General features: G+C 38.1%; 1 protein-coding gene across 1 annotated transcript in view; it reads right to left on the reverse strand.

The window, feature by feature from the left end:
- Positions 1 to 6,031: 6,031 nt before the first annotated feature.
- The window catches only part of LOC115430742 (collagen alpha-1(XVIII) chain-like), a 64,678-nt gene continuing 48,127 nt past the window's right edge, over positions 6,032 to 22,582 (reverse strand). Inside the window, exons 22-42 of the mRNA XM_030150935.1 lie at positions 18,078 to 18,164; positions 17,844 to 17,876; positions 17,693 to 17,728; positions 17,552 to 17,611; positions 16,037 to 16,114; positions 15,923 to 15,958; positions 15,775 to 15,828; positions 14,917 to 14,988; positions 14,763 to 14,819; positions 14,605 to 14,638; positions 14,275 to 14,319; positions 14,140 to 14,174; positions 13,822 to 13,947; positions 13,589 to 13,736; positions 13,434 to 13,498; positions 12,598 to 12,726; positions 9,963 to 9,995; positions 9,386 to 9,874; positions 8,773 to 8,970; positions 6,254 to 6,363; positions 6,032 to 6,173 (exon numbers count right to left, since the gene is read on the reverse strand). Of these exons, the coding sequence (XP_030006795.1) occupies positions 6,346 to 6,363; positions 8,773 to 8,970; positions 9,386 to 9,874; positions 9,963 to 9,995; positions 12,598 to 12,726; positions 13,434 to 13,498; positions 13,589 to 13,736; positions 13,822 to 13,947; positions 14,140 to 14,174; positions 14,275 to 14,319; positions 14,605 to 14,638; positions 14,763 to 14,819; positions 14,917 to 14,988; positions 15,775 to 15,828; positions 15,923 to 15,958; positions 16,037 to 16,114; positions 17,552 to 17,611; positions 17,693 to 17,728; positions 17,844 to 17,876; positions 18,078 to 18,164 (1,833 nt within the window). The 3' untranslated portion in view covers positions 6,032 to 6,173; positions 6,254 to 6,345. The remainder of the gene's footprint in view (positions 6,174 to 6,253; positions 6,364 to 8,772; positions 8,971 to 9,385; positions 9,875 to 9,962; positions 9,996 to 12,597; positions 12,727 to 13,433; positions 13,499 to 13,588; positions 13,737 to 13,821; positions 13,948 to 14,139; positions 14,175 to 14,274; positions 14,320 to 14,604; positions 14,639 to 14,762; positions 14,820 to 14,916; positions 14,989 to 15,774; positions 15,829 to 15,922; positions 15,959 to 16,036; positions 16,115 to 17,551; positions 17,612 to 17,692; positions 17,729 to 17,843; positions 17,877 to 18,077; positions 18,165 to 22,582) is intronic.

Here is a 22,582-nt window from a genome sequence, read left to right on the forward strand (position 1 = left end):
TTGCGATCATATTGGTGTGTATATGGCCCCTGAATGAACTGGAGAATCAACCTATATGTAATACTACTACGACTACAACAACTAATAATAATAATGTAATATTGAAGCCCCTTAGCTACTATACAATGATTAAATCCCTGCAAGTAAAATTCAGTTGCAGTGATTGTTTCAAAGTGGAAGATAGAAGACATTTTAATGATTTAATTTAGTTTTGTGCACTAAAACAAAGGGAAAAAATGGATTTGTCATTATTTATATTTTTTTGTGTTACTACTGGTCTGACCCACTTGAGATCATAGTGGTCTGAATGTGGCCCCTGAACTAACAGAAGAATCAACCTATATGTAATAATGATAATAACAATAATAATAACAATAAATTCATATTTAAGCCCCTTAGCTGCCATAGATTTTTCTTAGTTTTTAGCTGTAGAAAAATCTGCACTTACGTTGTAAAAAAGAACAGATAAAAAGGAAATTACCTTACCCTGGCCTTGTGTGCAGTCAGTAGGAGACGGTGAATGCATCATCGGAGGGCAGATGCTTAATGTGGGTGTGATGTGTAATGTGTTATGATTCATATGTTGGTGAACTGGTCTGTAAGGTAATGTAGAGACCAGAGGGCGGGGCTGGTGCATGATATAGGAAATGACAGACTCCAGTGACGGTGTAGTCTGTAAACACTAGGTCTGGTCTCCTGAAACTGAGCTATTCTATTTAAGTCACATGACAAGGGCTAACGCAGCGTCATGTGTTTATGAGTCACACCTTATCTGGAGCCATAAATGCATCAGAAACTATTGTCTAATAAACTGGTCTTATGATTAGTAGTGTGGACCTAAAAAACATGAAAAGAAACTGTTCAAATTGTTACTTCTATTGTTACTTCCTGATAGGTCACTTTCTCAAATTTTCCTCCATCACAGTAGAATAATTCACCAGTGGGTGGGGTTTCAGGTCATCTACCCTCAGGCTCAAACAGGAGTCCATTTAACTCTCAACATGAATGGATGAAGACTTTGTCACGCCTTTATTTCTTTCAGCACAGAAATTAAAAATAAAACTGAGTTCCATTTAGTGTATGTAGCCAAAAAATACATAAGTAAACCCTCCATATTTTCAGATCTAGATCCGAGTTGAAGATGAATGGATAAAGCACAACTGATTGCATTTTTGCTTGAGGTGCACATCAAAGTCACCAGTAGTAATGTGAAAGACTGAGGAAATAAGTGGCAAAATAGATTAAAGGCGACATTAAAAACTAGTTGTGCCACCTTTTTTCTGAACTCTTTAAACCTTCTAGAATAAAAAAATTAAACTTTCAGCGTCTGTTTTTGTTGAACCCTGTCTTAAAGTTCGCCTAACCATCCTATTAAGCATGGATTAGACTTAATTTGAAAGGGATTTTGCTTTAGTTTCTGTGTTTAACATAATAAAAGTCAAGCTAAAATACATCTGTTACCTGTACATTTGTGTATAACCCTGAACAAAAGTTCATGAAAATCAAACTCTTAGAAGTTTCCTCATAACATCAACTATTTCCATGGAAACAGAAGCTGGCCTGATGCTAATTCTGTACTCTAAAAGTTAGATTTATGACAGAAGAAAACTAAAGTCAGTATGCATGTATTTGGCCTCAAGTGGAAGTGAAAGTGCTCATTTGATGTCACAATAAATGTCGCAACTTTTTTTTTCACTCCAGAGTTTCATTAATTATTCACCAGTTTCTTCTTCTCTAATGATAGGAGTCAGATCGGACAGTCCGTGTGTCTCTCTTACTCCTGAACCACCCCTTAACAATCTGAACCTGTTGAATCCTGGTGGTTTAGTGTTGGAATATAACATGGTTGACACCTTATGTGAACATTCCATGAACAGTGTTAGTATCAGTGTTATAATAGTATAAAGCAGGGGTGTATAACATACGGCCCATGGGCCAAAACCGGCCTGGCAAAGGGTCCAGTCCGGGCTGTGGGATAAATTTGTGTGTACAAAAATTACACTGAAGATATTAACAGTCAGTGGCGTAGAAATCATTTTGGTTCCAATCTCTGAAATATTAATATTCTGTTGCTAAATGTTTTTTGTTTGTAGATCCACTGTGATCTATTAATTCAAGTGTACATGTGTAAATGATAAACTGATGCAGAATACTGTTAAAGTTGCACTTATTTTTCTCAGTATTTTTTTTTTCAGGTTTTTCACTCATTTTTGTGAAAGGATAGTTTGTAAATGTACACGTTTTCATAATTTTATTTTAAATGTAACTTTTTTTGCACTAGAACCCTGAAAAATTTGCAGTTGTCATTATTTATATTTACTGTTATTATTTTATTATTTGTCTGACCCACTTATTATCAAATTGGGCTGAATGTGACCCCTTATATAAAATGAGTTTGACATCCCTTGTATAAAGTCTGTTGCATGCATTATTATTATGGCTATAGGATGTACTCTGCTGGAATAAGGATGGTTATTTCAGTCACATCATGGCAGGACTGATATTCACATCCCTTCTTCGATGTGTAAATGTTACCACTTTGAAACCCTCATTTTTGACCTGTAACTGAGTTTTATTAGCAGGGATTTAGTCGTAAAAACATGAAACATTCTGCAAAAAATGGTCCACCGGAACAACTTCCCAAAAACAGTTTGGCAAAGACACTGTTACTGCATGATTCATTCCAAGAAAATATGAACTAGTTAAATGACTCGAGGTTTTTTGACTCCTGTTCTGGAATTGAAGAGGTGTATCATCAGCACTGGTAAAAGAAAAGCCTGTAATTTGACATTTTATCCTTGATTTTCAACAGACATGGATGTAGATGAACAATCTTTAATCTTCAAAGGAACTCAAATTCATTTTCATTCCAATATAGTAAAGTGAAAAGTTCAATAACTGCCTGCGAGATGTAGAGTAGTGTAATTTTTTTAAAAAGTTTCCACTATGTCTTTAGTGACCCATTTTAGTTTTAGGGTTATGTTTGAATCATGTTTAACCTGAGGTAGTTTATATTATGTTTCAGTCAAATGTTAAATACAGAAACTAGAGGATATTCTTTTATAAATGATGTCTAATTCATGTGTTTTGGAACCCTATCTTAGATATCAAAAAGGCAGAATGTGATTAAGTTGATGAAAATGTTAATACCACAAATTTCAGATTTAAGTCAGTATACAAACACCTGAGAACTTCACTGTTTTCCACACAGGTTTATTCAATCGGATGCAGCATTTCAGTGTCTGCTTTCATAGGGAGAAACATGTCATAGTCATTCAGAGTTAATATAAATCATACTGTATTTGGTTTGGCTCTGTTAGTACATGAAAATGCCCTCCTGACCTCCATTTTGTACAGAAACAGTTGAGTTTTTATTCCTCGCTGCAGTGCATTTACTGTTCTCAAAACAAATGTCCAGTAAAAAAAAAAAAAAAAAAAAAGCAATGCTATTCAACAGTGCATAGACAATCAATTATGGCTGATTCCTGTCCAGATACCTGTACATAAATGTCATTTGTGATGTGCATATCAATTGGAAACTGACACCAGGATTATAAAATGCATTACAAATATTTTAGTGTTGGTTTCTGGATAGATCAGGAAATGAATATTTAGGCATTTTTGTGAAACACACACATCACACACTTAAAGATTCAATACAGAGGATTTGCATATGTTCATGCACTGTATGAAGTTTGTGTTGGATCTTTGAGCTGTTTTTGTTTACTAATGTTTGCTACCTCCATTACTAAGATAACAAATATCTCCCTTACCTACATTTTATAACAAAAACATAAACTGATTTCTACGTAGAGGTTTCCTGCAAAAATCCACTCAGTATGGACACAAGTTACAGCTACAAGTGTACAACGACACCTACTCTTGGCTTAAAAACAGACTTCAACACAAAACTACATTAACCCTTTCATGCATGAATTATGAAAAAAGTATCTAGATTTTTTTACATTGATTAGCCTTATTTTGAGAAATAATAAAGTTGAAATGCATTTTTGAATTATTTTTATTTCATTTTTTTTTTTTGAAATATGGTTTTATGAAGACGATATTTAACCTGGGATGCAGGAAAGTAAATGTTTTGGCTTTTTTAAATTCAATAATTGCCTATATTGGAAATACCATGATGCAACAGTTTTTTCAGATGCATTTTATTTTTTATTTTTATGGAATGTTCTTTGCAGTTGGCAGTTTTATGTTTTTTTGTATAAAGCTATGAAACTGTAGTCCACAAATGTGCACAGAAAACCCATAGCTGGGTCTTAGGAGGTTAATTTTATGAAATCACAGAGCAGTCCAAATTCTAAAACTATGATCCTTTTTTTCATTGTATTGCTTAGGGTCTATAGAGACTGCCCCCATGTGGTTTGGAGAATATTGCCTTTATAACCCTTTGGAAAGTGAGGTTCAACTGACTGTCATACATGAAAGGGTTAAGTATACAAGCACACAATGGGTCTTCGGAACCTTTCAGCTGTAAAAGAAAATGCATAGTTTATACTAAAAAATAAATATCCTTTGTTATTGCAAAAAATTATCTTCCCATTTATAACAGCAAATAAATGAAAAGCTAGTACTCAAGTGCTATGGGTTACAGATAAGGTCAGTGTAAATATGAAGAAGCTAAAGAACCGTACATTTCATATACTAACTCAGTCTCGACGGATGCATGGACATGTGTGTGGAACTCAGACACCATTTAAAGTTTACAAGTTCATTTAACATCCTTTTCCACTCTACAACAACACTGTATTAACAAGTACATGTGGTATTTCAGTCCCTTTAAACCTTGTTTCACTTATTTTAACAATTATACATGTATATTAATATTTTCCTGACGTTTCTTTGGCCACAATATTGGAAAAAAGACACAAACATTCTAAAGATGTGAGTGTTTAAGACGTATTACTATTTGTTGTTGGTGGTTTTAGTGGTATATCAGGAGGTATGGTACATTTGCTAAAATGTAGTCATTGTTTTTTTTATATAGAGTTAAAGAATCAGTTCACCGAATTTACATGCCAATAAGTGTGGCTTTATTTGTGGTATTTGTCTAAAATTTCTAATGTTACAGAACAGTGTCACTAAGGTAAATTCAGTTATGGTAGTGGAAATATTAAAATAATGCAATGGAAATGTCAGGAAATAGGTTTTGTCTCTGTTTTTAATGTGTTTATACATATCTGTTGTCATTATGGTTAAAATGTATTATCTCAGGAAAGGCTAAACACAGTGTCTTACAATTTGGCACAAACAGCCACTTCAATCATGAACGAACTGAAAGAAATCAGTAGCCCTGATTATCTCAGGAAGACCATGAGGAAATTTCATTTAACGTCACCTTACACATCACCCCTTGCTCTTCTCTAGCTTCATCATCAAGTGTACTCATTTCTGGCCAAGATGACGACAACCTCCATGAATGCACTCATTGGTTTATGGAGTACAGTTTAGAAGTGTCATTGTTGCATTTCCATCTCTTTTACAGTCTAAAACCTGCTGAAACTTTCCATATTTTCTAACGTGTAACAGAAATCCTACAAAAAAACATGTCTCTATGTATTTTGGGCGAACTGACCTTTGAATCTGAGCTTTGTTTGTTGGTAACGAGCAGGAAAATTACATTTGTACCAACATTATTTAATAGCTGCTGATATAGCTGCTATTCTGTGGCAAAGACATGACAACAAATCTGCACGTCCGCCGCTGTCCTCCAATATGGCTGCTAGAGTGGGTGTGTTACTGTGTTAACCTGAGTTTAAGACGGTTTCGGCAGGGATAATCCTGTAAAGCACCATAAAGGAAGTGATAACAACATAAACTAATTATCAATGATAAAAAACATTATTTACAAAGCACCACATATGGTGTCAGATAAGACAGATGAAAGTGTATATTCGTAGGACGTGACCGCAATGGACTTCCCCTCTGTCCAGTGTTGTGTCTCTGTCTAGGAATGGCTCGAGTAGCTGTTCTCGATGCACAGCACGACGTAGGAGTTGGAGCAGCTGTTGGAGTTCTGCTGGAGGAGGCTGCCGCTCTGCAGGGACGACGCCATGCCGGTCAGCGCCTGGTCGGCCACGCGCCACGTCTCGCAGTAGCTGTCGATGTGGCGCTGACCCGAGCTGGTCGAACCGTGCCACATCATCTTCTCCGGCCTGAGAGTAATTAAGCAGAATTTAATGTTGTCTTCTCTTTTTTTGATCATGTTCAGGTTAAGGTGGTTTATGGGACTCACCACGTGTTGTCCCTGAGGACGTCCTTCCCATCAAATGAGTAGAGCGACACGTTGTCCTTCATCCTGCCATCGTTGAAATGGCGTCCCAGTTGTCAAACAGAACCCTCATCCTGAAGGAGGTAAGAAAACAGTCAGTCCTTATTGTCTTTTCCAATGTTCATTTCTACTATCTAATTGGCTAGTTCATATCAAATACTGGTGTGTATATACACACAACTTTTAACCTCTGTAGCGCTGCATATATAATAATTTTTCACCTCATTATGTGATTATGCATTATTTTATAATAACATGCCACATTTTGCAATAAAATTCTTGAACGCATTTGTAATAAACTTTGCTGCATTTGTAGTAACTTATTACATATTGCAACAGTTATTACAAAATACAGGTGTAGCACTTTTTTTTTTTTTTTAAAGGAATTGTAATAATATGGCACATATGTAATACACCATCAAAACTGATGCCCTGTTGAGAAAAACCATCATACCAGCAGAACAACATTAAGCATTCCACGTTAATTAGAATTAATTTTAAAAAACTAGTTGGATGTTACATTGGTCAAACCTAAATCAAATGTAGCTGGATTCATTATAATGGAGAATGTGTTTGCAAGCTAGACACAAAAACTGCACTAATTATAACTGACAAGAAACTTAGTGGTGCACTGAAATTTGGAAGACACAATACGTATAAGTTATTACAAAACGCAGCAAAGTTTATTCCAAAATGCGTTCAAGAATTGTATTACAAAATGCAGCATTATTACATAATGAGGTGAAAAATGATTACGTCATTACATATTGCACTATTATTACATAATGCAGCGCTACAACCCCTTAACGGCAATTGTCACAAATTTGCATCAAACTGTTTCCATTATGGAATCAACCAAGATGGTTTATGTATTCATCCAGTGCCAGTTCAGGCATATTCAATATGAACTTCATCTGGACACTGAAAATAATTCTGTGGCATCAATAAAAACGTTTCCATCTCCTGAGATGGAAAATCTGTTTTACTACTTGTTCATTACTATTGACCATTGTGCCCGTAGTTGTACATTTCCATCATACTCAAATTTTTATCTACTTTATGTGCTATAGTCAAATGAACATCTCCACTTAATTTAGCATCTGCTTGAGAGCAAAAACACAATTTATTTTTTAATATACTTGATTATAAATTATTTAGATCTACCAGGAATTCCTGATTTGTCTCCGAATTATTTCTTGGACACTATTCACCCAATTCTTTTCAATTTTCACATACATTTGCCTTTCTCTCACGTTTTGCTTCTTCTTCTTCTTTTTTTTTTTTTTTTTTTTAACAAATTTTTTTAAAAACTGTTTCAAAAGACTGACAGTTAAGACCCAACATTAATCCCTGGGTAGGCAGGGTATGAATGAGCAGGAAGTGTTGTGCAACCAGGTGGGGATCGTAAGATCATGGTGACCATAATGCGATGACTATTATTATTATCATTTATTTAAATGTTTACAAGTTCATTAAGACACTAACATATTAATTAATGATTACACAACATATACATGGAAAGAAATGTTGATCACTTTAAGGATCTGGATTATTGTGACTATCTCACTGACAGGATCCGGGTTGAAAGGATGAATCTGAATCAGGACTCGCAGTGTAGCGGATCGTCTTTGTACCTGAATCTGATCCTGTAAGTAACTGAATCTTCTTGGTGGTTCCTCTGGTCTGAGTGAATGTTGGATTAGAGATCAGGGGAGAAAGTCACTCGACTGTCTCTGTACTTCGACTGTTGGACTCGCATGTAGATTTGGTTCAGTCAGTCCGTTTTCTCCCTACAGAACAACTCCTTTCTGTAATTTATGGGCCTTTTGTCAGCCTCTATAGGAGTATGCATTGTTGTTAGGTTGTAAAATTTGCAAGAGGTTTGCAGGATTGTGGTAGAACTCAACTGATCTGAGTAAATGGACACAGATCTGTGAATTGTGGGTCATTTTGGGATTTGGCGTAGCGTGTTGTGGGTGTTCGTTTTATGTTCCATGTCTATGTTTGGCACAGGGATGCAGGAGATTATTGTGTTGTGCGCAGCAATCGTTTACCTTGAATTAATGTCATGCTTTTCTGAAATGATACTGTGACTGAAAGCAGTAAACCAACAGTGTCTTTAACTGTTTAGTGTGCCAAGGGTCTTTAACTGCTGCTGATGTGAGAGGTGAATTTAATAAGATAAAAACACTTCCTGTGCTAGTATTATGAAGTATTTCTCTTAGAGCATTCTTCCTGTCTGCATATCCATGAGTGCTACAATATTAATTAACCAAACATATTAGTGGATGCCCATTATGATATTAACAAACATTAATTCTTATGTAGTGTCGAGTGCTTAATAACTAGTACTGGACACTGTTATTGTGTCCAAGTCTTGATTATTGTCTGTCTTCATAGGTGTTGACCAGCTGTTTATTTGACGTTCATGGCCGTCACAGTTTAAAACAGTCATTGAAATGTGCCCAGGTTTAGACACTTGCCTTCAGGTTGACTATTGGTACACTGTTCCTGTCGGCCTTGCGTACGATGCTCTGGAGGTCCTGGAGTTTGGCGGACAGGAAGGCTCGGAAGGTTCCTTTCATCCCGATGGCTTGAGCCTGGGTGAAGCACATGAAGTCTGCCCTGTGGACGCCCCGCATGGCGCCAGTCTGTGGGCTGTTGAGGGCGATGAGGTGGAGCTGCAAATGCCAACATACAAAGACATTTTTAATTGTAGACGGCAAAGTAGAGTTGTGGAAAAACTTTTCACACACCCTTATACAATCTCAAATATTGTAAAATATTTACAGAAATATCTTGTTTGTGTTTCGAAATGGCTGGATCAGATGGACACAAACAAATGCAAATGATAATTTTTGTTGAGTGTTCACGAGAAAAAAATAACCCAACTAAATTGCTGAAGTTTCAACGCGTCACATCCTTTGGTGTTTCATGATTTTGCTAAAACATCCAGTTTTGACCAGGATGGAACTGAGCATGTGCAGAAGGAAGTGTGTGAGTTTGGAGAATGGAAACAAAGAGTGATTTTTAATGTGATCTATCACAAATGCATGAGGTGATCAACTGCTAAACTGATTAATTTGAGTGTCTTACCCCTGGACCTGAGTGTGTGATGGTGGACCGGAAGTCTGGGGCACAGAAGGAGGTTGGTCTTCTCTGAGGGTTGACCGGGTAGCGGTGGTGTGGGTAAGTGTGGTGTTCATAGGCAGTAGAATACCTACCATCTGGCTGTTTAACCGTCTGTGTAACTGGGAAACCTGGGATCAGTTGGTGCTGGGTACCGTGGATCCGGTGGGTTGGATAGCGTGGGTCAGGGTAGGTTGGGTATCCAGGGTAGGGGGGTTGTGGATGATGTGTTTCAGCATGGGTTGGGTTTTCAGGGTGGGATGGTTGTGGATGATATGGATCTGGGTGGGTTGGGTACCCGGGGTGGGGGGGTTGTGGATGATGTTGATCTGGATGGGGGTGAACTGGACTCTCTGGATGCCTCTGGGCATCATGTGCGGAGGTGCCAGGGTTGGAGTGCTGATCTGGGGAGTACGGAACGACCGGTGGGGGCTCCACAGCTGCAACCTCATTACCCTGCAAACAATGGGCATCATTATATCAAAGCAGGACATGTTTAAGAACAGACAAAAATCACACTAAACTTTTAAAAAATGGCACTTACATTCTCAGGAGGCAAAGCAATGTAGCTTCCAAGCTGAAAAATTAAAGAACATAGCATGAGAACACTTCGGGGGGGGGGGGGATGTACATAGTACTTCTATGTATTAAGGTGCTTATAATGATCTTAAGTTCATAGATAATACGGCCTGTTAAGACACTTTAATATTTGAGCATGATGAACATATTTACGGTTATATCCTAAGACATTTTTGACACTACAAACAAAATGTGCTAACATTAAGACCTCCAGTAAATGCATCATGAGTGGCTTAGAACTGCATTGTAAACATGTGAAATGAACTATTCTGTATTTATTTAGCCTTTTCTATCTTAGTGAGCTGGTGCTGTATTAAGATTCAAACATATGTTATCATGCACTTATTAACAGTTAATTATATCATAGTTACTTGAGTGCATCCTTTATCATGCAGTTATCAGTTAAGTATGTACTTATTATGGATTTAATGCATCCGTTACTTTGCATTTATTAATGTTTAACTATGCATTTATTATCAATTTACTCTGCTTTTGTATTTTGCCAAGACATTGCCTTATGCATGTAATACAGCCTCTATTGTCCATTTTTACATTGTCTCATTTTCAGTTAATTATACCATTTAAAGTACTGGTTCTACTAGGGGTGCAGCAGTACAGGTAGCCAATTGTACGGTCTGTACTGCTAGTTTTTGGGCCACAGCTTCAGTATGTTTTGTGTGTAAAGAGAAGTTTTTTTCATGTTTTTTCCCCCCAAGATTTTATTTTGCTTGTCAGCAAAAAACTGAATTTCATTGTAGGAAAAAATTGTGTCATGGTATTGGTCCTACAGTGGGTTAGAAGTGAGTTACTGTGTAGACTGACTGACACTCTCTCTTTCACTGACTGGCTGACGGACTCTCTCTCTGACTGACTGACTCCCTCTGACTGGCTCGCTCTCTCTCTCTCTCTGACTGACTCCCTCTGACTGACTGACTGACTGTCTCTCTCTGACTGACTGACTCCCTCTGACTGACTGGCTCTCTCTCTCTCTCTCCCTCCCTCTCTCCCTCCCTCCCTCTGACTGACTGACTGACTCTCTCTCTGACTGACTAACTGACTGACTGTCTCTCTCTCTCTCTCACTGACTGACTGACTGACTCTCTAGCTCTCGCTCTGACTCCCTCTGACTGACTCCCTCTCTCTCTCCCTCTGACTGACTGACTGACTGTCTCTCTCTCTCACTGACTGACTGACTGACTCTCTGTTTCTCTCTCTCTCTCCCTCTGACTGACTCCCTCTCTCTCTCCCTCTGACTGACTGACTGATTCTTTCTCTCTCTCTCTCTCTCTCTGACTGACTGACTCTCTCTCTCCCCACGACTGACTGACTTCCTCTGACTGACTGACTGACTCTCTCTTTCTCTCTTTCTCTCTCCCTCTGACTGACTGTCTCTCTTTCTGACTGACTCCCTCTGACTGACTGACTGACTCTCTCTTTCTCTCTTTCTCTCTCCCTCTGACTGACTGTCTCTCTCTCTCTCTCTGACTGACTCCCTCTGACTGACTGACTCTCTCTCCCCCTCTGACTGACTGACTCATTCTGACTGACTCACTCCCTCTGACTGACTGACTGTCTCTTTCTCTCTCTCCGACTCCCTCTGACTGACTGACTCGCGCTCTCTGAGTCCCTCTGACTGACTGACTGACTGACTGACTCTCTCTGTCTCTCTCCCCCTCTGACTGACTGACTCACTCCGACGGACTGACTGACTCTCTCTCTCCCTCTGACTGACTCTCTCTCTCTCTCTCTCTCTCTCTCCGACTCCCTCTGACTGACTGACTGACTCTCTCCCTCTCCCCCTCTGACTGACTGACTCCATCTGACTGACTGTGTCTCTCTCTCTCTCTCTCCCTCTGACTGACTGACTCCCTCTGACTGACTGACTGTCTCTCTCTCTCTCCTTCTGACTGACAAACTCCCTCTGACTGACTGACTGTCTCTCTCTCTCTCCTTCTGACTGACAAACTCCCTCTGACTGACTGACTGTCTCTCTCTCTCTCTCTCTCCCCCTCTGACTGACTCCCTCTGACTGACTGACTCTCTCTCGCTCTCTCCCTCTCTCTCTCTCTCTCTCCCTCTCCCTCTCTCTCTCCCCCTCTGACTGACTGACTCCCCCCCCCGACTGACTCCCTCTGACTTACTGACTGACTGTCTCTCTCTCTCTCTGACTGACTGACTCTCTCTCTCTCCCTCTGACTGGCTGACTGACTAACTCCCTCTGACTCTCTCTCTCTCTCCCCCTCTGACTGACTGACTGACTGACTCCTTCTGACTCTCTCTCTCCCCCTCTGACTGACAGACTCCCTCTGACTGACTGACTCTCTCTCTCTCCCCCGTGACTGACTGACTCTCTCTCTCTCTCCCTCTCTCTCTCCCCCTCTGACTGACTGACTCCCACTGACTGACTGACTGACTCTCTCTCTGTCTCTCTCTCTCTCCCTCTCTGACTGACTCCCTCTCTCTCTCCCTCTCTGACTGACTCTCTCTCGCTCTCGCTCTCTCTCCCTCTGACTGACTGACTGACTGAATGACTGACTGCCCCCCTGCCTGCCTGCCCCCCCCCCCCCCCCGCAGACTCATGCAGGAGTGTGGTATTTAACCTGGACTTGGCGGACTCCATCTCGGACCCGTAAGTAGAGGTCTGTCTGGTCCAGGATGTAGACCAGGGAGCCTTCAGGCTGCCGTCTGGCCGTGGCCGTCATGGTGTCGTAGGACCTCAGTATTGTCACCTACAAACACACAAGAACACATCAGCCTCATGACCAGGAACAGTGTTTCTTTGCAAACGTCCCCTAGTTATTAATGAGTGACTATTTACATGAAAGACCATAATACTGTATTATTAGTGGAAAGTTTTCAAATGAGTCATATCTCTTTTGTGAGATGAGTTATTTAATGGTGGTTTTGTTGTTGATCTGACTAAACTGACTCATGAGTCACTTATTAAACTACACTCATCATGCGAAGACTTTACCTTGAGTCAACTGTAAATGTTTAATCTACTGACATTCTGGTGTTGTCTTCTGTGCTTCATCATAGTGTTGGGTATGCTGGGATTGTGTAGGAGGGGAAGGAGTGTATTTTGTATTGTTTGGTTCTAATATCTCCACTGTCCAAAAATAATTGCTCATATCTTTTTTTTTTGCCTAAATCATCAAAGATTTTTGTGTTTCCTGAAAATCTGAAAAACTAACTTATTAGGAAGCTGATGACATGCAACGTTTCAACACAAAAATGATTAAGAATGATAAGGTCTATCACATATTTTATGGACACATTAGATTGAATGTTTCCAACAATATTCAAATAAAATGTGTAATTTTATTGAGTGTATGGTCTTTCATTTGGTCACATGTTAAAGGTTTCATATTATTATTATTATTATTATTGTTATTATTGTTATTAATGTAATTAAAGCTTTAATACATTTACTCACCCCTGACGAGTGTCCAGGTAAACCAGGTGCCCCAGGTGGTCCCGGGGGTCCAGGTATACTAATGGCTGTCATTCAAAACAGTCACATGACCCCAGGTAAGACAAAGACGTTACATCGTATTGAATATTTTGGCAGCTGTTGTGAAATGAACTCACTCTGTGTGCCTCTGGAAGTTCCTGATAGGAATGGGCCTGGAGGTCCAGGAGGTCCTGGTGGTCCAGGCTGACCATCATAGCCTCTTCCTGGTGGACCAGGTGGCCCCGGAGGCCCTTGTGGCCCAATGATGGCATCTCCTTTAGGACCCTAAATGGAAAGAAAAATATTTAGATTCAGATTTGAGATGATAATTTAGACCACAATAAAAATCATATATCAGGTGTAAATTTACCGGTGGTCCGGGCACTCCTGGAGCTCCAAATCCATTTCCTCCATACCGGGGGTCATAATAACCCCCACCTGGCTCACCTTTTTCTCCTTTAAAGCCTGGAGTTCCAGGTTCACCCTTGAGGTAACTCTAGACAGATGAACATTAGGACACATTTAGGAAACTATTCCAACACCGAGTTAAGTATTCTAGAACCACACTTCTAAAACGTACTCATATATATATATATATATGTATGTGTGTGTGTGTGTGTATATATATATATATATATATATATATATATATATATATATATAATTTATTTATTTTAGTATCCCTTACCATGTAAGTATGAATGTCAAAGTTTGAGCCGTCACCTGGATCAAAAGTACAAGAGTCAGTTTTCAATCTGTCCGCATGCTAATGAAAAACATCACACAGTTCAGGTTTTCTGTGCAGATAGAACTGAGGAGGTACCTGGTAGACCTGGGATTCCTGGTTCACCTTTCTCCCCTTTAGAAGCTAAAAATGAAAGGAAAGAAATGAAATATATCAGAATGGATATATGAGAAATTATACACTGCTGCTGCAGTGTGCAGAGGTGGAAAGTACAAGTACAAATACTTGTTCTAATGAATTTTAGCGGAACAATCTATTATTTATATTTTGCATCATTGTACCTCTTCCCAACACTACCATCAGTTTCAGCCTAAATGGAGCAAGAACAGGAAACTAGCAAATCCATTAATACATATCCTACAATGACAGAAAAGATGAAACAAGACAATGTATTTATTTTAACCTCACCTCCAGTTTGATATCTGGAATAGTCATCATAGCCCTGAAACACAATGGATGATGACAACTCACATTAACTTTATCCCTATTTTTTTTTATTATTACATTTCCCTCAAATTACTATGTTCCAAAAAAGTGATTTATTAAGTGGATTAATTCGGACTCACTCTGAGTCTGTCGACAGGACCAGGAGGTCCGGGGGGGCCTGGTGGACCTGGAGGACCCTAGAATACAGCAAATATTGATTACTGTGAGTAAACAGACTAATTATATATGAAGATGCTTCAAAGGTAAGGGCCATAAATAATGGGTGATTCTCACAGGGTAACCATATCCACTTCCACTGCCTGAGTCTCCTTTCTCTCCTTTGGCTCCGTTCAGGCCTGGACGACCCTGTAAAAATACATCAACAAAACTTATGTGCCCAGAATGAAGTAAAGTGGGGGAAAAAAAACATTTGGTTGAAATTTGGAAATAAAAAAAATAAATGAAATTTTGGACAAATACGTAACAGGCAGATTAAAGTAAAACATTTGAGTGAACAAGACGAACATTGAGATTAAACTGCTAAATTTACAAGTAAATGAATTGAAGCTCATCCGTAATTTAAATGGTGCATTTATATGCTGAAAAAGTAGCAAAAAAAAAAAAAATTATATGAAAGAACTTCAAATATTATGAGACAAATCTACAAAAAAAATCACAATAGGAAAGTCACAAATTTACAATAAAAAAACCTCCCCTACTAATACAACCGTTCGAAACATTATAAAACCATAAATGTGAGAAAATCTGAAATTATTTAAAGTGACAAATTTACACAAAACACTGAAATTTGCAAGTTTGCAGATTTCAAGTACTCCCTGAGAATATGAAGTCATACTTTTGCGGGCAAAAAACTCCTAAATTCTCAATCAAGTCACAAGTTTATGAGAAAAACTAATATAAGAAAAATGTAGTAAGTGAAGTTGTATATGGAGAGTATGTGTGAAAATGTATGCAGAGAATATTCACATTCTTATACATTTACAGCTGTTTTGTCAGAATATTATTCTCTCAAAATTAATTTCTTTTTTTGCCGTAATAAGCCAGTGGACATTTATTAGTACCTATGTCTTTCATGAACCTGTTTTTTTATATGACATAATCTGATATTTAATAATATCAAAACATACTTACTGGTCTACCTGGGAACCCAATCTCTCCTTTAGGCCCCTGTGGACCATAAGGACCCTGAGGGAAAAACACAAAAGAAGATGAGACATTGTTAAAAAAAAAAACAAAAAAAAAACAAAACATGAGAGTAGGAAGTCTAAGTGGTACATACTGGAGGCCCCTCAGGACCAGGAGGCCCCATGTCCCCCTGTGAACACACACATTAGACACTTATTTAGAGTCCGTTTATCATAGATGCAGAAGGTCAGTGCGCTGAGGCGTTCACCTGTTTTCCAGCCAGGCCACCCAGGTACATGGGTCTGCCATCCGGTCCCAGGATGATTCCAGGTTCTCCTTTCTCCCCCTGAACAAACAGTGAACTTCACACATTTACTCCGAACAATACAGCAGATCTTAAATCACACAAAAGGAAAGGAATTTAGTGATTTATTCTGAACATGCAATGACATGTAAAATATATGTGAACAAGTAAAACAGAAATAATACAAAAATCAACAATCACGGCAATCTTCAAAAGAAAAACAGCACAACAGTTTGATTTACATGCCTGGAAAAGGATGGGAAGAAGTGCAACTTATTTAATCTGGCACCTTCTCCATAAAATAATAATATATATTTATCTCACTCTTCCTTTTACATTACTCTTTTATACATATAAAAGTGAACAAATGGCGACAATTAGTAACCCTCATCCCAATATCTTGTGAAAAACATTTTCTTATAAGTGTTTTTAAACTGGTTTATGTTTGAACATTCCTTGTTCCTCCTGCAATCTATTTCATAATATAACACCACACACAGATATATATATATATATATATATATATATATATATATATATATATATATATATATATATATATATATATATGTATATATATATATATATATATATATATATGTGTGTGTGTGTGTGTGTATATATATATATATATATATATATACACACACACACACACATAAACACACACACACACATAATTATTTGACATTATTTATGAAAAATTAGATTTTATGTAATTGCAACTGATCCTCCCAGCATCTGTATTCAATATCAGTCTTATTTTTTCTTGACAGTTACTTTCAATCAGGGCTGTCAAGAGTCATTTTAGTTCAGGGGCCCGGACCAGTAAAATAATAACAGTAAAAAAAATGAAATTACATGATGCTAATGTTTACATCTGCAAAGTATCCTTTAAAAAAATGTGGATAACATGAACAACCTGAAGTTTAAGAAAAATCTGTGAAATTTTAACAATATTGTGCCTCGGCTTATTATTAACACATGTTCATTACAACTTATTGAACAGAGTGGCTCTACAAATATACAAAACATTCAGTAACAGGCAGAATATTCTTGAAATTGCACTTAAGACATTTCATGGTTCAGTACTTTTTTTCCACTGTGATCTATAAGTTGTAATCATAAGCTGAGGCATAATATTGTTAAAGTTGCACTTATTTTTCTTTAGAAATTTCAGTTTTTTCAGGTTATTCTCTTCTTAAATGTAAACGTTTACATATTTTTATTTTAAATGTAACTTGATTTTAAACTAAGTCAAGTGAAAAATGGAGTTGTCTTTATTTATAGGTTATGATGTCTATGATGTTTTTATTCTGTCTTGTAAAATGTGTAGAGATAAAAGCACAGTCAAGCAAACTCCCCAAAAAAAGAATGGAAGGAAGAAAACGTAAAGAAAAGCGGCATTTGTATTGAAGTAAAAAGCAGCTGCTTTTCATCAGTATCATCCAATCACATGAATAAAGCAGATTTTCGTACCTTGGGTGCATATCCCTCAGGACCTCTATCTCCTTTTTCTCCCTTTGCTCCCACTGGGCCCTACATTGAAAACATTTAGAACATCCATATGTTTTGGATTTATTGGATTTTCACAAACTTATCAGACTAAATAATACATACCGGGAAACCTGCTCGACCTGGGAGACCAGCTGTTCCCTACAAAGATGAAAATAAGAAATAAATAACATAAAAAGGCACGTTTTTCACTCAAACAAGAGAATAACTGTAAGTGTAGTGAGAGGAGTTAGGGGACCAAAGGGTGTGCACTCACCTCCCACCCTTCGTTCCAATATACGTCGTTATACTACAGCAAGACAAAGTTAGGGTCGTTAGTGTGCATGTGCATGAGTAATCGAGCAGGGAGTGATGATTAGTAAATATGAGAAACTGAACAACAGTCAGTTAGTGGATGAGGGATTAAGCAGGCCTTTGGGTGAGGGTTAATGTCATTCAACACATTTAAGTCAGTGCATCCAATACATTTAGAGCTGGACCTCTGACTCACATCTCCTGTTGGTTGGTGGACGATCCGTCCTGGAGGTCCAGGAGGCCCTGGAGGTCCAGGTGGGCCACCCTCCCGCCCTGGCAGACCCTGCACAAAACCACAAATAAAGAAAGAACAAAGGTAAATGTCAACAGCAGTGTCTACCCAGTATTGTAGGATGTGAAATGTTAAAATATTACACTTAAAATGACTGGAAGGCAAGGAATATTATAGTACATGATTAAAAACAAAGATTTGTACCGGATAAAAATAATACTGGCCTGTTACTGTATTCAATGGAAAACACCTTCAATTTGTGATCAATAAAGAGGGTTGAAGTTACAAACAGCTGTGCATCTGAACTGGGTTCATCAACAAACATGATGTGGAAAGATATGACACCAAGAGAGATGCCAACACAGATGTAGATCAGTCAACGCCCCCCAGTGGTCGAAAAATTACATTTTGGTAAAATGTTTTTATTCATTCATTCATTTTCTGAACCCGCTTTATCCTCACTAGAGTCATTGGGGTCTCTGAAGCCTATCCCAGCTACTTGTGGGCGAAGGCGGGGTACACCCTGGACATGTCACCAGTTCATCACAGGGCTGACATAGAGAGAAAACAACCACTCTCACATTCACTCTTAAAATGTTTTTAATTTACTTAAAACTATTTCTGATAATCCAAAAGGCATCAATAAAGATCTTGTGAATTATTTAACCTGTAAAGACCCAAACATCCACCGACGACCAAAACCATCTACTGATCTAAACTGTTTAATACCTGTTGATCCACTAATCCTATCAATACATGTAAATAATTGGTGTAAAATGCAGTTTATCATCTTTTCATGGTCATCAGATATGACCCATTTGGACATTCAGAGGCTCCATAGTTACCATGGAAACACCGTCATCTTCTACATTGATTCACCAGTAAAACCCATGGAGGTGGATCAGTGACAGTGGATGGACACACTGGGTTTATGTTCAGTTAAAGATATATTTTGTTGAAAAAGTCACTTTTTCCTTAGTTTTCTGTTTTTGATGGAATGACCCTCAACTTTAATCTGAACTTTTATGAATATCTACATGATCAGCAAATTAAACACAGGAAAATATCTGATTTTTACTGAAAAAAATGCAAAATACAGAAGATAATGTCATAATAAATTGTGCAAAATCAAAAGTTAAATATAGAGGAAAAAAATATTTTGAAACTGCCACAAAAGTAACACTGGGTCTTTCTGGGTTAAGGGTGTTTCAGACCATTTGTCAGGGGGTTCATCAGTGCCCACTGGTGGCCGAGTATTTAATTACAACTTAGCAAATTTTGACAATGTTTCAAATTTGCTCAAAGCTTTCTGAGTAACTAAAAATGGCCATCCAGAGGTATTTCAAAGTGTTCTCAAAATTAGTTAAGTTTTGTGTGTGGTCCAGTGGCTCCGGGTGGTATAAGATAAGACATGCCTTTATTAGTCCCACAAGGGGAAATTCCAGGTTTACAGCAGGGAAAGTACAAAAGCACACAAGAGCAAAGGAAGTGCAAAATCAAAAATAAAGACAAAAAAGAAAAAAGCTATAGAGGATATGCACATACATCACTTCCCCCCTTGGGCCACGCCCCTTTTAGTCAGACTGAGTGACATGAATGAATGAAGGGCAATTGGACTGGACATGGATCCGTACAAGCTACCAAAGCACAAGTGGTCCATGAAAATTGACATGTGGACAGAAATGGAGTATCCTGACATCCAGGGTGGAGGGGATCAGTGCTATTTTGACCTAAAACAAATATACGTGGTTTCATTATTCTGGTAATATTATGGCTTTATTGTCGGAATATGACGACTTTAATCTCATAAACGAATTACATTTTTGTTAAATTATGAGTTTCTTTTTTTATAACTACGACATTATTCTCATAACATTGTGATTCTTTTTGTATTCTACTTTATTAACATAAAATTACAGGTTTTATATCGATATTTTATGACTTTATACTTGTCGTGATAAGTGTTTTTATTTTCTTAGGTGATCCTAATACTCTGTTGTAGCTTTATGCTCCAGTTCCCCCGTATTTGAAAAACTGGGTTAGCCTCATTTTAAGTTAGTTTACTAATCCTGTAGGAGGACAAGGTTCAGAATCACAAAATGAAGACAAGAACCATGAAAGATCTAATTATGAAACCAAGAGCTTTACTAAGAAGTAACGTTAGCCAAAACAATACGTCATTTAAGGTCTGATTTGACCCAAAAATACAGCATAAATGAATGTTACCTGACACCAAACAGGATTCACAGATCTAGGTTTGGTTTCCTGGATTTGTGGATCCATCCACTTCTCTTTTCTGTGTCTTTCGGTGTCTGTAAAACGATAGCTCCGACTGCTTTTCAAACCTATTCATACAATCAATCGCACAACAGCTCTTCCCCAATTTTTTATTAAAAATTGTTCTTCAGTTTAGACAGTATTGAAGCCAACGTTGCCACTCATCTCCCTCTTTTTGCCACTCAGTGGGTGGAACCGCGGTGACTTCTGCCAGCGGTGACATCATGTGCATACCCTCTATATACAGGGGTTGGACAAAATAATGGAAACACCTTAAAAAATCAACAAAATATAATTTAATATGGTGTAGGTCCGCCTTTTGCGGCAATTACAGCCTCAGTTCTCCGAGGTACTGATTCATACAACTTGTGAATTGTTTCCAAAGGAATCTTAAGCCATTCTTCAGTTAGAATACACTCCAACTCTTTTAGAGACGATGGCGGTGGAAATCGACGTCTTACTTGAATCTCTAAAACTGACCATAAATGCTCAATAATGTTGAGGTCTGGGGACTGTGCCGGCCATACGAGATGCTCAACTTCATTAGAATGTTCCTCATGCCATTCTTTAACAATTCTAGCTGTATGGATTGGGGCATTATCATCTTGAGGTGAAGGTGTTTCCATTATTTTGTCCAACCCCTGTACAATGTACAGCTGTGCGCATGCTGATCATGCCACAGGTTTAGAAGCCTGTCAATGCGATAAAGGGACCAGGTTTCAAGGCCCATATGAGCAGAAGTCTTTTAAAGTTCACTCTGAAACCTTTCCATCTTCAAAACACACAGTATGCATTTGCCTCTGTAGCTTCGTCTGGTAAGATGTTTGGAAGATCGCAAATGATCCTGCGTTCAAGTCTCATGCTTCTCAAAGTGTTTTAAAGCCCACCACCCAAAGTAGTGACTTAAAACTAGGGATGCACCGATACCACTTTTTTCCAGACCGAGTGCGAGTACTTACATTTGAGTACTTGCCGATACCGAGTACCGATACGAGTGCTTAATAATCCCATTCCAGTTGTTTGTTCCTTTTGTAAATGTGCTTTACTGTTGTTGTCATTAGTCTGACTGGAACAAAGTGCTGCTACTGACATTTAATGTGTTGGAATGAGCGTTTCTCAATTAATCCACCAGGGGGCGCCGCTCTGAATTAACCATACTGGACAAATACCACGAAGAAGAGTAAAGTTTTTTTGAGAAGAAGAAGAAGAAGAAAGGCAGCAATAACAAACATGGAGACAACAGAGGCAACACTACTGTGATACTAATATTGCAGTGTTTTCGCAAGTAAGGTTTAAAAGTTTAGCTTCAGCAGGAAGAGAAAAGAGAAATGAGTGATAAGTTTGGTTTTCACTTCCCCTGGCGGCGGTCCGCACCGCTCTGTACTCCTGGTGGTATTCTCTTCACTGTATATACAGTTACCTCTCTTTGAATCACATTGAATTAGACTGATTTTTAAAATAATCTCTAACTAATCCCCCTGTCTAATTTGAAAATGTGTGTGTGTTTATATTGAGGTGTAGTCAGTGAATGCAACACCATGAGGACAGTGATGGAGATGAGCCGCAGTGACCCATGGACTACTAAAGGAATGACACTTCCAGTGCCAGTATGGACTGTCATATTACATGGTATATGTTCAAATATATGTTAAATCCATTTGGTAAGCAAAATATCATCTCTATCATCACATCCATCTATGTAGGATGATTAAATCAACAGCGTACTGTTATTTATTTATCACAGTTGGAGTTTTGCTGTGTCAGTGGATGAGATGATGAAATGGAAGACCATCATACAGAACCGATAACACCACTGAGCTAATGCTGCTGGGTGAGATATTTAGTCTTTATTACATTCTACTTTGTGTGAAATTCAGATCTTGATTTTGGGAAAAATTATTTAAAGAGAAGTTCACAAAGAGATTAGTTTAGCGTTTATTAAGTTTGAGTTTATTTGAGTTCATTGTGAATTGCTTTGTATTTGCCAGAAATAATTTGTATTGTCCTTTATATCGACTAGACAAATAAATATTACAATAAATAGATGGTTTTTATCATTACATGTGTTCTCTGTAGGATGTTAAAATAATGTCAGTAATTTTTTTTTGTCACACTTGTAGATTTCCTGCCTCAGTGGATGAAGTCCTGGAAATGGAGAACCATCATATAGACCTTCTGGAGCTGCTGGGTGA

The sequence above is a fragment of the Sphaeramia orbicularis genome, chromosome 2, assembly GCF_902148855.1.
Source record: "Sphaeramia orbicularis chromosome 2, fSphaOr1.1, whole genome shotgun sequence".
In the NCBI taxonomy this organism is placed as follows: Eukaryota; Metazoa; Chordata; class Actinopteri; order Kurtiformes; family Apogonidae; genus Sphaeramia; species Sphaeramia orbicularis.